The following is a 13,583-nucleotide window of genomic DNA, read 5'->3' as shown; positions in this document are numbered from 1 at the left end:
TAGCCATCTTGCAAAGAAGAGTGATACAATCAACTGTCAGATACTTTTAATTCCTGGCTTCTATGCTAAGTCTGATGTGTGGATATTGGGATAATAATGTGTTATCTTAATTAGGTGTATCTTCATGATGCATGCTTTCTAACAGATAGAGCACATGAAACTACTGCAACGCTTTGCCAGGGTATCTTTGAAATGAGATTCCCTACTTAAGGGTTTTCTTCCTTCTTAAATAAATAAAGAGTAAACGAACAATTGCAGAGTCCAAGTCTGAATCCTAACACTTCCTGTTAAACCTCACAAAATAGTGCAAGAAACATGTTTGGTCTGCTTTCTAAGGCTTGATGATGTGATAGGAAGGATGTTGTATGAAACATCAAAGAGTGGTGTTGTTATACCTCTGAAGCATTACTTCTGGAAGTCCAAGTGAAATAATGTATGTTCATTTTTCTCCTGAATATGGCAGTTTTAAATAGGCTTGGATTCTTATCAGACATGTTCCAATGATTTCCGTCATTGTGTTTGCGTGTGCTTTTTTTTTTGACTAGCCGAATTTCTCTCACACTTCCCAAAGCCCTGGTAAGTGACTCCCTGCTGGGTTTAGGTAAGAGCTGAGCAAATTGCAAACTGCCAAAACCAGCCAACAAACCACTGATGATGAACAAACGTTTCTTATCTTTCAGCTCATGGTCAATGTAGCTGATTTTTAAATTCCAGCTGATGATGTTCAAGTGGAAAATAGTGAAGCCTGGTCTATGGACAAGAATGAACAGTGTTTTGGACCTAAGCATACACAGGCTGGTGATGAAACAGGGCTTCTAAAGGTTTGTCAGCCAGAAAAGGAAGGTCAGAGAAAGCATACCTGTCTTGATGAGCAAGACTGGCAAACTGGTAACAACGTATGAGGATAAGGCTGAGGCACTCCACAACTTTTTTTGCCTCAGTCTTCTCTGGCAACCTCTCTTCTCAGACCTCTTGAGTAGATGTACCACAATCTGGGGATTAGAAACAAAAGTCCTTCCCACTATAAGAGAAGATTGGATTCACGGCCACCTGAGGAACCTGAACATACATAAGTCTATGAGATGTGATGAAATGCATCCCAGAATCCTGAGGGAATTGACCGATGTAGTTGCCAAGGCAGTCTCCATGATATTTGACAGGTCACGGCAGTCAGGTGAATTCCCTGGTGACTGGAACAAGGGAAATATCACACCCATTTTTTAAAAGGGTAGAAAGGAAGACCCTGGGAACTACCAACCTGTCAGCCTTACCTCTGTGTCTGGGAAGATCATGGCACAGATCCATGCTATGCACGTGGAAGACAGGGAGGTGACCTGAGACAGCCAATGTGTCTTCCCCAAGGGTAAGCCTTGCCTAGCTGACCTTGTGACCTTCCATGGTGGAGTGGCTATATCAGTGGACAAGGAAAGAGCTATAGATGTCATCTCTATCTGGACCTCTGTAAGGCCTTTGACATGGTACCACACAACCTACTTCTCTCTAAATTGGAGAGATACAGATTTGGTGGTTGGGTGGGCTGTTCAGTAGATCAGGAATTGGTTGGATGATCACATCCAGAGCGTAGTTGTCAAGGGCTTAGTGTCTAGATGGAGATCCATGACAAGCGGAATCCTTCAGAGGTCTGCATTGCGACCAGTACAGTTTAATGTCTTCATCAATGACATAGCAATATTGAATGTACACTCAGCAAGGTTACAGACAACACCAAGCTGAGTAGTATGGGCGACATACCTGAGGGATGGGATGCCATTCAGAGCAAGCTGGACAAGCTTGAGAAGTAGGCCTGGGTGAACTTTATGAGTTTCGACAAAGCCAAGTACAATGTCCTGCACCTCAGTCAGGGCAACCCCTGGTACCAATACAGGCTGAGGGATGAATGAATTGAGAGTAGATCTGCAGAAAAGGACTTGGGGATCCTGGTGAATGAAAAGTTGGATATAAGCTGGCAATGTGCACTTGCAACCTAGGTCACCAACTATATCCTGGGCTGCATCAAAAGGAGTGTGGCCAGCAGGTTGAGGGAGGTGATTCTGCCCCTCTACTCTGCTCTGGTGAGACCTCACCCAGAGTACTGTGTCCAGCTCTGGAGCCCTCAGCACAGGAAAGACATGGGCCTGTTGGAGCAGGTCCAGAAGAGGGCCACAAAAATAATCAGAGGGATGGAGCACCTCTCCTGTGAAGAAAGGCTGAGAGAGTTAGAGTTGTTTAGCCTGGAGAAGAAAAGCCTTTCAGGAGTCCTCATTGCAGTCTTTCACTATAGAAAGGAGGTTATAAAGAGTGATGGCGACAAACTTTTTAGCAGGGCCTGTTGTGGTTGGAGAAGGGGTAATGGTTTTAAATTAAAAGGGTGGATTTAGATTGGATATAAGGAAGAAATTTTTTACAGTGAGGGTGATGAAACACTGGAACAGGTTGCCCAGACCGGTAGTAGAAGCCCCATTCCTGGAAAGATTCAAGGTCAGGTTGGATGGGGCCTTGAGCAGCCTGATCTAGTTGAAAATTTCCCTGCCCTTGGCAGGGCAGTTAGTATTAGATAATCTTTAAGGTCTGTTCCAATCCAAACATTTCTATGATTACATGATACTATGGGTCTTAACTTTTGTACTTGACGTCTATATATGTGTGTTAGGATTATAGTCTTAAGGGTATTCATGGCCCAGAGATCATCCTAGAAGATGACTTTGTGGAGCTGTACATGGTGACCTTGGAGCAGAATTTAGATCTGTGTATTTGTATCTCATGTAGAACGATTACAGACCTGTTTGTGAAAGACAATAAAATACAATCCTTTAGAGCACCCTGAAGAACAAATTGTGCAATGCATCAAACGTAATTCATAGGGCATGACTAAATTAATTTCCTCTCCATATCCTCTTCTGTAGTGAATATATTATGTGTATAGTGTGTTTTCCTCCCTTGTTTCTTCCAAATGTAGCCTAAGCGGAATAGATCTTGCCTGTTGTAGCATGCCTATACTGTTATTTTTAGTGTGTTCTCATGATTGTCTTCAAATCTAACTCTGTTAATTGTTTATGCAACATATCAGTATGCTGGCATGAACATGGCAAGAGGTTTAGGGCAAGCCAGTGACTTTCCCAGGAGTGGAGATTTGAGCTCAGGGCAAAGTACTTCCTCAGTAGAGTTTTCTCAGCAGTTAGATCTGCTGCAGGATTATATTGTCGTTAGTAAGCTGAAAAAGATTTTATGAAAACTAAAGCCAGTCAGATATTAAATAGAGATAAATTAAGTTTATATGGTTATGAAGGTTGCTGAATTCCTTATTTGTAACTAGGATGTGCTTTAAAAGTGGAAGCAGGTGACTTCCTGCTTCCTTAGTAAAATCACTCCAGTGATTTTCTTTAGGTCTGTTTTTCTTTTTCCCACAAGTTCTTTTCACTCTCAGGTCTTCACTTGTAAAAGGATGATACTTATACGCCAGTCATAGGCATACTTACTTATGGATCCCATTGAGAATCTTAGATGTGAGACCAAGGACATGTCTACATTAATGAAATATGAGTTTTGAGACTAGACCTACAGAGTGAAACAGCTGAATGTTTCAGGAGAAAGGGGATTTCTCTGCAATGCTAACCAACTGATGGGAGGTAGAGGTGACAGGATAGTTTCCTTCAAAAGTGTGTTCCAGATCTGAACTAAAATGTGAAGGTAGGTGCTCATCTTATTTTTGAATTGGAGAAAAGTTGCCCTAAATGAAAGACCTGAAAGAGGTGAAACCACAGACAGTTTAATATAATATATTAGGAACTAGTTTAATGTTTGAGAACTCAGTGGTATTTCATTATGAGTTTACTACTTGTTTGCACTCTTTACAGTTTTCATCCAGTTTCATGAATTGCAGAACAAAAGTAGTATGGAATAGCGAAGGGGAGACTGTTTGAAAAGAAAACAATAGAATGGCCAAGAGCGTAGTGGTCAAGGCAGACTGCAGGAGAAGGGAGACCTGGTTGTATAGATCTCAGCATGGAACCCCTCAAAGAGGAGAAATTAGGACATGCTATACATAGCCACTAAGGTGCTTGCTATTAAAAGAGTGTGGAGAAAGGGCTTGAACCCATATTTTCCATATATTCCTGTCCTTCAGGAGGGCATTCACCACCAGCTTTTGAAGCCGGCACACATGTCATCTTAGTATAAGTCCTCTGCTGTGGAGTGCTAATCCCAACTTGAAGCAGGCTAATCTTTCTCATGAGACATTATGATAAAACTAGTAAATTCCTATAACAAGTTTTGGTTTAAACAGATCAACATTTTCTAACATGGAAATATTTATTTGAAATATTCCCAGCTTGAGTTTAGTGTTCCAGTCACAAAAGTCACTTCATACTTCATTTGTATTTCTCTGATGCCCTAATGAAGGTTGTGCATCTGCTCTTCTCTAGGTCCCTCAAGCTCATCGTTTAGCAGTGTGTTGCACATCTTTGTACAACTCCTAGAAGCTCCTAGTTGTACTCACAGACCAGGGCTAACATGATATTAAGTACATTGTAAAACAAAAGGCTTTGTGGTCTTTGTTATCTAAATATAGGTTAAAAAGCTGGAGGTGGATAGTGTGGATGGAGTGTGTGTGTGTGTGTGTAAGCAAAGAAACACTAAGATGTAGATGATAATTTAAAAGATATTGCCTGTCAAGGCTTTTTATCTGTGATGCAGAAGAGAACTCTAAAGAAAGGTTTGAAATGATGTAATAATTGATAAAGATATTCATTTTCACATGACTAAGTCAGCAGATATATTGTATGCCTTAATGAACTCTGGAGTGCAGCATTGTGACGGAAGGTTTCACTTATGATTTAAAATATGATGTGAATTTTTTGCAGATCTTGCATTTTAATGTAAATGTTACTTAACAAGGATGTGGGAAGAAAAAACAGGTGATCTACTTATATTCAGATAATTGTATTTACTTATTATTGGTATTATTGTCTTGTTGGGTGCAAATTAGACGGTACATGAGCTTTTACTGCCAAACAGGTTAATCCAGGTCAAGAAGAACAGGTAGGATAGTGGACATGCTATGACCTAATTAAGCAAACCTAAACCAGAAAACACCTGTGTGATGCTGCTCTTGCTAATGGAAATACAGGAAGGTGAAATATGTGGTCATCCCACTAATATTTTATCTACCATATATCTGATGGTAAAGCAGAGTGCGATTGCTTTTTATAATTTGCCCCTCATAATAATGTAGTCCTCTTCTCTCCCTTTTTTGAGACTTTTTTTTTAACCTTAGATTTTTTAACCTCTTTTATTAACCTTAGATTAGAGCTCTGCATGTTGCTGGAGAACAAGAACATCTTTGAGCCAGAGACAAACAACGAGTCTGTCTCCTCTTCTCATCCTCTCTCCTATGAGAAGGTAACCCCTTTTCTTTCAGCTCTTTCCTTACTTAATGAGCATGTATATTAGGTGATTTAGGATAAGCCCTCAATGAATAAAGAGGTGAGGTAATATATGTGCTTGAAATAAAGAGGTGTTCAGGTATGATTTAAATTACCTTCCAGGGGCAACTGTCATAAGCTGTCTGAAAGATGTGCAAGACTGCTGGCAAAGAATTTTCTTGCTCTGATAGGCTGTTCCAGTCTTCCCTCTCTCAATTTCTCTATGGACAGCAGAATTATTGTAATATTTAATTGTGTATGGGACAGCATCTCTCTGAATGACGAGTGCGAGTGTTTATAAAAGCTTTCAGACTTGAAAAGCATGTAGCATTCTTCCCTGTGATAGATGACTGAAGGATTTTCAGGAATAGTAAACATTAAGTGTTGTAGAAAAAAAAAAATCATGTGTTAGCAAGGCAGGACTAGTAATGGAGGTTTGATCAAATTATGGAGTCATCATATATTACTGAGGCTTGGTTTGCACATAGAAATAAAACTGGCAAAACAATGTTGAGAAGGAACAATGTTGAGAATTTATGAGATGAGGTGCCAGGATACAAACAGGTTGTCCTATGGAAGAGAGCTGAGGTTCAGCTAATGGCTGATGCAACTCATGTTGTGTTTTTCTGCACTATGCTCTCTTCTAATTACCACTTAGTGTGTGAATTTTCACAGTGTGAAAAACCCTCACAGCTAAGCCAATATAGCTTACATTGTCTTAATAGAGATAGAGTTAAAGGTAAAGGGAAACAAAATCTTTTTGTAAGCAAAGTGTTTTCTTTTAAATTGTTAATTGCGTTACTGGTAAAAGAATTCATGAAGTTTGGAGAAGCTCTGCCAGTGTAGCTCTGCTAGAAAACCGTCTTCAAAACTCGGAATGGAAAGCTTTTGAACCTTGGGTTCTAACATGCAGCACAGAAGTAAAGAGAAATGTATTCTTGCCTATTTCAGTTAACAGTGGAGAAGCTGCCCAGTCTGTCGCACCTAACCATGCTGCTGAATCGCTACATTACAGATCCCCAGTATCAGCAACTCTTCATCAATCTGGTAAGACTGAAGCCAACTCTAAAAACAAACATTTCCTCCATGAACAATGTGTTTGTTATATTTTCTCATTTGTTTATGATGGCTGTGTCAGCCGCACTGATTTACATAAACACTGCCAATCCTGGGACCTTACATTCTCAACAAAAGTAGCTGAGTACAAACAGCATTCCAAAGTTTTAATTCATATTGTATAAACATAACAGATGTTGATAAAATGAGCCAAAAAGAAAATACAACAAAGGAGACTATTTCAAGGGGGCTTTTGATTAAAATACATTCCAGATTGACAAAATGATACAATGTTAATGGACTAGACCATTTAAATGTCATTATTTGGCTCTTATAGTCCTATAAAGCAAATATAAAGTAACACTTTTGAGAACTTTAGGCTCCATTACGGTACAGTGCCTATATATCAACTTATAAATAAAGTTGTATTTCTTTCCCCTTTCCTTTTTTTTTTTTTTTTAATCCCTGCTATGACATTGCCACATTTATTTCCTAAATAGTGTACTGAAATTCTGGGTCCAAAAGCAACAACATGTTTTGTATACTGAAAAAGGCCTAAAATAAATATGTTAAAATAAACGTAGTTTCTGCCTTAGTGAATTTCCAGTCTACAGCATTGAAATTGAGGTGGGGGACATAGGGAAACCCAGGTGAGAAAGCCTAATTCAGGGGAGTTTTATTCAAAAGATATAAAATCTGCTCCTCTTTACTGATGTGTAATGAAGATGGGACTGAGTGTAAAATCTATCTAGTCTGGATTCCTTGCTTTGAGAACAGCTAGAAGGAGAGAAAGTTATAAATCACACTATACTCCTTACATCCATTAACTGGTTGGGTTTAATGGTTTTCTTTCAATAGATGGGGAAACTGTGGCGGAGAGAGGGCACGTGGCTTTCCCAAGTTCAAGAGGAGGTCATTCATGGGAGCTGACACTAGGTTGATACACAACCCAGTGCTCGTGCCATTGGGCCACACAACTTTTCTGTTATGGGAGACCTGTTCCACTCAATTAGGTTTCACATTGATACCTAACTTTTTAGTACCTAATGTGATCCCTGAAGCACAAAGTGTGGTATCTTGTCCAACAACTTGTTATTATCACAAGAAATCTCTGTTTCTGATATCCACAGGAATATTAATTGTGAAGTTCTTGAGTGTAATGATTTCCTGTGGCAATGAGTCCCAGAGCAAAATTATATGTGGTTTAAAAAAAAGGAAACCTTTTTAAACTTAATTTTTCTTCCTCTTTATGTCTTTGAATTTCTCATGAGTTCTGTAAAGGAGAGAGGGAGAACAGACGTGTCCCTCTATACTGTGCACTTATTTATATTACTTTATCATGTCTTTGTTTAATTTTTCCTCTGTCTGGGAAAGTGTATGCTTGACTAACGTAGTATACCTTCCTTGACAGAAATTAATTCATAAGAAGAATACTGTAGAATTATATGAAAAGCAAAAACTTAGCAAACACCTATATAAATTATAAAAAGCAGCCTGGTTAAAAATAAAATGATTTTTTGCTCTGTAGGTACAGAGCAAAAAATCATTTTATCGCATTTATTTATTGATAAAATTATTTATTATTCTTGATAAATCATAAATCATATTTATTTATCAAGAAATGTTTATAGTCCTCATAGTTTTCAGTGACCAGAGTTTAGTACTTGCAGGCCCTCTTCTTCTCAGAGCCATATGATTATTTTCTTTGTCCTTTTTCTCTCAGTCTGTGTTTCTATGTGAATTGACTTTTATAAGCATTTACTGCAAAATATTACAGGATGTCATAAATGGTTGTGTAATGAGATAGCAGCTATAAAAAATCTTAAGACTTAATAACTACTGGGGTCACCGACTATTTCCAAGTAAAAACTTAGACCATATCAATGGAGCTCAACTTTGCTTTTCCAGCCTGTGAGATTTGAGTACGTTCCAGTTATAATAGTTTATTTAGAGTGAACCTGATGGTTTACCAAAAGAAAAAAGTTTTTGTACTGTGGTATTTCCTGATGTTTTAGGTATAATTTGGGATGGGGAACAGAGAGAGAACTAATGTTCTTATTGGCTCCTGTCCCTCAAACCTGCTACCTCTCTCTCCCTGGCCTTTCTCTGCCTCTCCTCCACCCCTGTGGCAAGAAATGCACTCATGCTTTTGCGTTTTCCCAATGTCTTCTCTCTTTGCCTTACAGGAGCCATATGTGAATAAATCGGCAATGTCAGTGCAAGCTGATTTCTCGCTGCAACGCACCTATATCATCTTTCGCACCCTGGGGCTGCGCCATCTCACTATTGTTGATTTGCAGAACCGAGTGGTTGGGGTCATCACCAGGAAGGACCTGATGCCCTTTCCACTGGAGGAGAGGCTCAGGCTCCAGCTGGACCCACAAAGCCCTGATGTGCCTGAGCAGCCCCTGGCTCCAAGGCCATGGATGTGTTCTTAGACTTCAGCACTTCTTTATAAGCTCATATTCTTCTTCAGGAAAAAATCAGCAGAGCTTTTCCACTTGATCCCTTCTTGAGAAGAGATGCTTAAAAACTGTTGTATCTAGACATGTGGCATTGTAGCCCATTCAGAGCTTTGTCTCTTCAGCTGTTTGGTGATTGTAAAATTCATTGATTTAAATGCTTGTGAGACAAAATGGGAAATCACATGTTTATGGAAGATAAAATGAGATGGGAAGGACGGATGCCAAGAATGCTTTTGTCACACTGTGTCTATGCCTCCCAATAAAAACCTCCATAACCATTAGCAGCAGCTGTGTTGGCAAAGCCCTTCAGCAAGGTCTAAATCTTCAACACCTGAGTGTTAAAAAGGAGAACGTTTCAATATCAGCTTTTTAATGTTGAAATATGTTTAAGTGTGAGGACATACTGCCTTGAGAGAGATGGGCAAATGAAAGGAACAAGAGTCTAGCCTTGCTTTTTGGCCTATGCATATGAAAAATTGAAAGGGAGAATTCTGTGTAAGAGAAAGCTGTCAGCTGTGAGGGTCCTGCCAAATTCCTGTCTTGCTTCTCAGTGAAAGAAGCCTGACATGCTTTTCTGTTGTCTATAGTTCTTTCAATTCCTGCAACTCTTAGAATAGGCTTTCTTTCTCCCCTTCAACATGATATGATAAGATTTTTATTTAAGCTAATGTGCAGTGAGGTATGGGGCAAATTCTAATAGTGGGGAAGCAACATGATAAATTGCGGGAGTAGTTTGTGTATGTAGTAGCATATTTACAAAATGACCAAAAATTAAATATTTCTTCATTATTTTGGAGTCATACAACGTCTGAAACCTTGGAAAGTGTTGTTAGTTAATAAATTAATGTGAGCAAGTTTTTGGATAAAGACACATTTCTGTTTCCTTCTGTGACTTAGTAATTGATGTTTAGTTTTGTTCTGTTAAATACCAGGGATCCCCACACATTTGGATATTAAAATCAAACATGTACAAAGGAACTCACTGCTATTAATGTTGTTATAATGAATACCAAGGAAAACTAGTAATAATTTACTGGTTATAAAAACCTGCCAAAATTCCTGAAAGTGAATTTCTGGTATTTGAATCATGCGGCTTTAAGTCTCCAACAAATGAAAGATTTGTTGGATTTTCTCCTGTTTTCTCTGCTGGATCTTGTCTTTATTATCAATAACGTTGCTTTTGTAGCACCACAGAGAATGTACAGGACTACTCTGCTCTTGTGAGACCCCACCTGGAGCACTGTGTCCAGTTCTGGAATCCCCAGCATAAGAAGGATATGGAACTGTTGGAATGGGTCCAGAGGAGGGCTACAAAGTTGATCAGAGGGCTGGAACACCTCTGCTACGAGGACAGGCTGAGAGACTTGGGGTCATTCAGCCTGGAGAAGAGAAGGCTCCGAGGAGGCCTTATAGTAATTTTCCAGTACCTGAAGGGGCTACAGGAAAGCTGGGGAGGGACTTTTTACAAGGACATGTAGTGATAGGGTGAGGGGGAATGGCTATACATTGGAGAGGGAAAGATTTAGACTAGACATTAGGAAGTAATTCTTCACAATGAGGGTGGTGCGACACTGGCACAGGTTGCCCAGGAAAGTTGTGGATGTCCCCTCCCTGGAAGTGTTCAAGGCTGGGTTGGATGGGGCCTTGAGCAGCCTGGTCTAGTGGGACGTGTTTCTGTGTGTGGCAGGGTGGTTGAAACTGGATGATCTTTAAGGTCCCTTCCAACCCAAACCAATCTATGATTCTATGACTTTAAAACTTCAGTGTCCAATTTAATGCAGATATCTGGCATCCCAGAACCTTATGAAGGTAGGTGAGAAAGGCTCTTTAAATGGTTGGTTAAAACACATCATATGAAGGATGAGAAATGCTTTACAAGTTATCCAGCCAAGAGACAAGGAGGTGGATGTTTATTTAGATTCTGTTACAGTTAGTAATCTTTTGTTCATTAGTAAACTAGTAAGGTCATTGTCACTCTTGATCTATGTCTCACCTACCTGAAAAATCAAAGTTTTTCTTGAAGGAATCAGGGTTTGTGTCCTAGCAGAACAAGAGAGCTAATCTGTAAACCTCTAGTGATTTCCCCTTAAGTCAGTGAGAATGCCTTCTTTTCTTGATAAACACATCTGAATCACTTTGCCATGATTTTTCAATTTTGGTTAAAAGCCCATTGCTGATTTCCTTTTCTTTGATTTACAGAGAACACAAAATATCATCGTATTAAGACCCATGTAATGAAATTTCTTTTTGATTGCAGTATATGTGGCTCAGTACAAACTGTAGCTGGGGTGTACTTCATGGAGTATGAGGGCTGTAGACAGCCAGGATATCTGTAACTCATTACACAACTTTGAACAGGTCACTTAGATGCTTGGCATAACATTTACTCTGCCTTTAAAATGGGAAAAATTATATGGATCCACCATAGCTACTGTGAAAAGTATACGTGTGAAAAACGTTACAGGAATATAAACTATTTATGATAATATTATGTACAGGCTAATTGTAAAAAGTGGTGGGGGATTGGTCTCCCTGCCCTGTCCCCTTCCCCATCAGTAACAAGTGTACTTTCTAATGAAATATTTACAAAACTTACGTGAAACTTCTCAAACAATATTGTGAGCTGAATGGTGGATGGTGTGCTGCATTTTTCCACACATTATTATCGAGTTCCATAGCTAGATGAGGGGTTTTTTTTGTGATAGATGCGAATTCATGATGACACACAAAATCCTTCCCAAGACTTCCTGAAAAAATGGACTCCCTTTTATTTTTACTCCAGTGACAAATCCACCTAATCACAAACCATAATAGCATTACACACATAGATACTGAAAACAGATGAAATTTTGCAGAAAGTTTTCAACAGTACGTGATACTCATGATCCTTATGTAGAACATATCTCTAAGGAATTGCAGTAACAAATGGACACATCATTTGACTGGCACAAGATACTTTTGTTTTTCTTCTTGTCTGCTTTTAGTAAATGGTAAATATTCTGCTATTTATTCATATGATTTGAAGTGTTTGCAGAGGACACCAAGCTCAGTGGTGCAGTTGCCACACTGGAAGGACAGGATGTAATCCAGATGGACATAGATAGACTGGAGAAGTGGTCCTGTGCAAACCCCATGAGGTCCAACAAGGCCAAGTGCAAGGTTCTACACGTGGTTCGGGGCAATCCCTGATTTTAATACAGGATGGGGGATGAGGTGATTGAGAGCAGCTCTGCAAAGAAGGACCTGGGGCTGCTGGTTAATGAGAAGCTTGACACGAGCCGGCAATGTGCGCTCGTAGCCCAGAAGGCCAATCATATCCTGGGCTGCATCAAAATAAGCGTGGCCAGCAGGGTGAGGGAGGTGATTCTGCCCCTCTATTCCTCTCTTGTGAGACCTCAGCTGGTGTATTGCGTGCAGTTCTGGAATCCTTAACATAAGAAGAGTATGAAACTGTTGGAACGGGTCTGGAGAAGGACTACAAATATGATCAGAGAGCTGGAGCACCTCTCATATGAGGACAGGCTGAGAGAGTTGGGGTTGTTCCTCCTGGAGGCGAGAAGGTTCTGAGGGGACCTTATAGTGACCTTCCAGTACCTGAAGGGGGCCTACAAGACAGCTGGGGAGGGATTGTTTACAAGGGCTTGTAGTGATAGGATGAGGGAAAATGGGTATAAACTGGAGAGGGGCAGATTTAGACTAGATATTAGGAAGAAATTCTCCACTATGAGATTGGTGAGGCACTGGAACAGGTTGGAAAAGGAAAAGTTGTGGATACCCCATCCCCGGAGGTGTTCAAGGCCAGGCTGGATGGAGCCTTGAGCAGCGTGGTCTAGCGGAAGGTGTCCCTGCCCATGGCAGGGGTTGGAACTACATGATCTTTAAGGTCCCTTCCAATACAAACCGTTCTATGATTCCATTAATTAAAGACTAGATGGTTAGAGCAAAGATGCTGGTTTTATATGAAATACAGCTTCTTTAAGAATTTCCATGATTTCTGAATTCAAATCTCTGTGACAAAGGACTTCACAACAAAATTCAAGTCACTGGCATTATTTTTGGTTTGCTATACACCTTTCATCTCACCCTCCTTTCTGATGGTGTTTTGCTAACATTTCGTTCTCTGTTAAACTGAAATACATCTTAAAACGTGGGCAGATTGAACTTCAGATCTAGGTTTGAAGTACAGTGATGCAAAATTCCCCCCATTAAATGAGAAGAAAATGCTTTCACATTAGAAACATTAAAACCACTTGTGCATTATGTATCTGTATGAATGAGCATAAACTATTGTGAGAAGGTTTTCTGTGGTATGCAGCTTTAATGTATGGTTTTACAGGGACCCCATGATGTCTATGTTGTATGTAACATTGCTGGTGCTTTTCCTGTCCTGATATTTAAACACTTCAGAGTTAATTGCCTACTTTTTTTTAAACTGTCTCATTTATCATGCTGTAGAACCTTTTAACGTTTTCTTGTTTTCCATTTGGTTCTTGCTTATATTATTAAATGGGATGTTGTCCTTCAATTGCCTTTATTTGCTGGCTGAATAGAAAAGCCTAAAGGATGGAATACAGATGAAGAAATTCTTAGTATATACTTCATATAAAAATGATGACTTTAAGGACACAGGGACCAATGTTGC

General features: G+C 39.6%; 1 protein-coding gene across 3 annotated transcripts in view; it reads left to right on the top strand.

Moving 5' to 3' along the window:
- Positions 1 to 11,523, top strand: part of LOC128851416 (chloride channel protein C-like) — an 87,127-nt gene extending 75,604 nt beyond the window's left edge. The window contains exons 14-16 of one of the 3 annotated variants that reach the window (XM_054060160.1): positions 5,301 to 5,397; positions 6,372 to 6,467; positions 8,663 to 11,523. In XM_054060160.1, the coding sequence (XP_053916135.1) occupies positions 5,301 to 5,397; positions 6,372 to 6,467; positions 8,663 to 8,914 (445 nt within the window). In that variant the 3' untranslated portion in view covers positions 8,915 to 11,523. Of the gene's footprint in view, positions 1 to 5,300; positions 5,398 to 6,371; positions 6,468 to 8,662 lie in introns of those variants that run through there. The other 2 variants (XM_054060161.1, XR_008448793.1) reach the window with 2 other exon arrangements.
- The last annotated feature ends 2,060 nt before the right edge of the window (positions 11,524 to 13,583 follow it).

This window comes from Cuculus canorus, chromosome 2, assembly GCF_017976375.1.
Source record: "Cuculus canorus isolate bCucCan1 chromosome 2, bCucCan1.pri, whole genome shotgun sequence".
Taxonomy (NCBI): Eukaryota; Metazoa; Chordata; class Aves; order Cuculiformes; family Cuculidae; genus Cuculus; species Cuculus canorus.
Note: the sequence above shows the minus strand (reverse complement) of the source record. Positions and strands in the feature narration are given on the sequence as shown.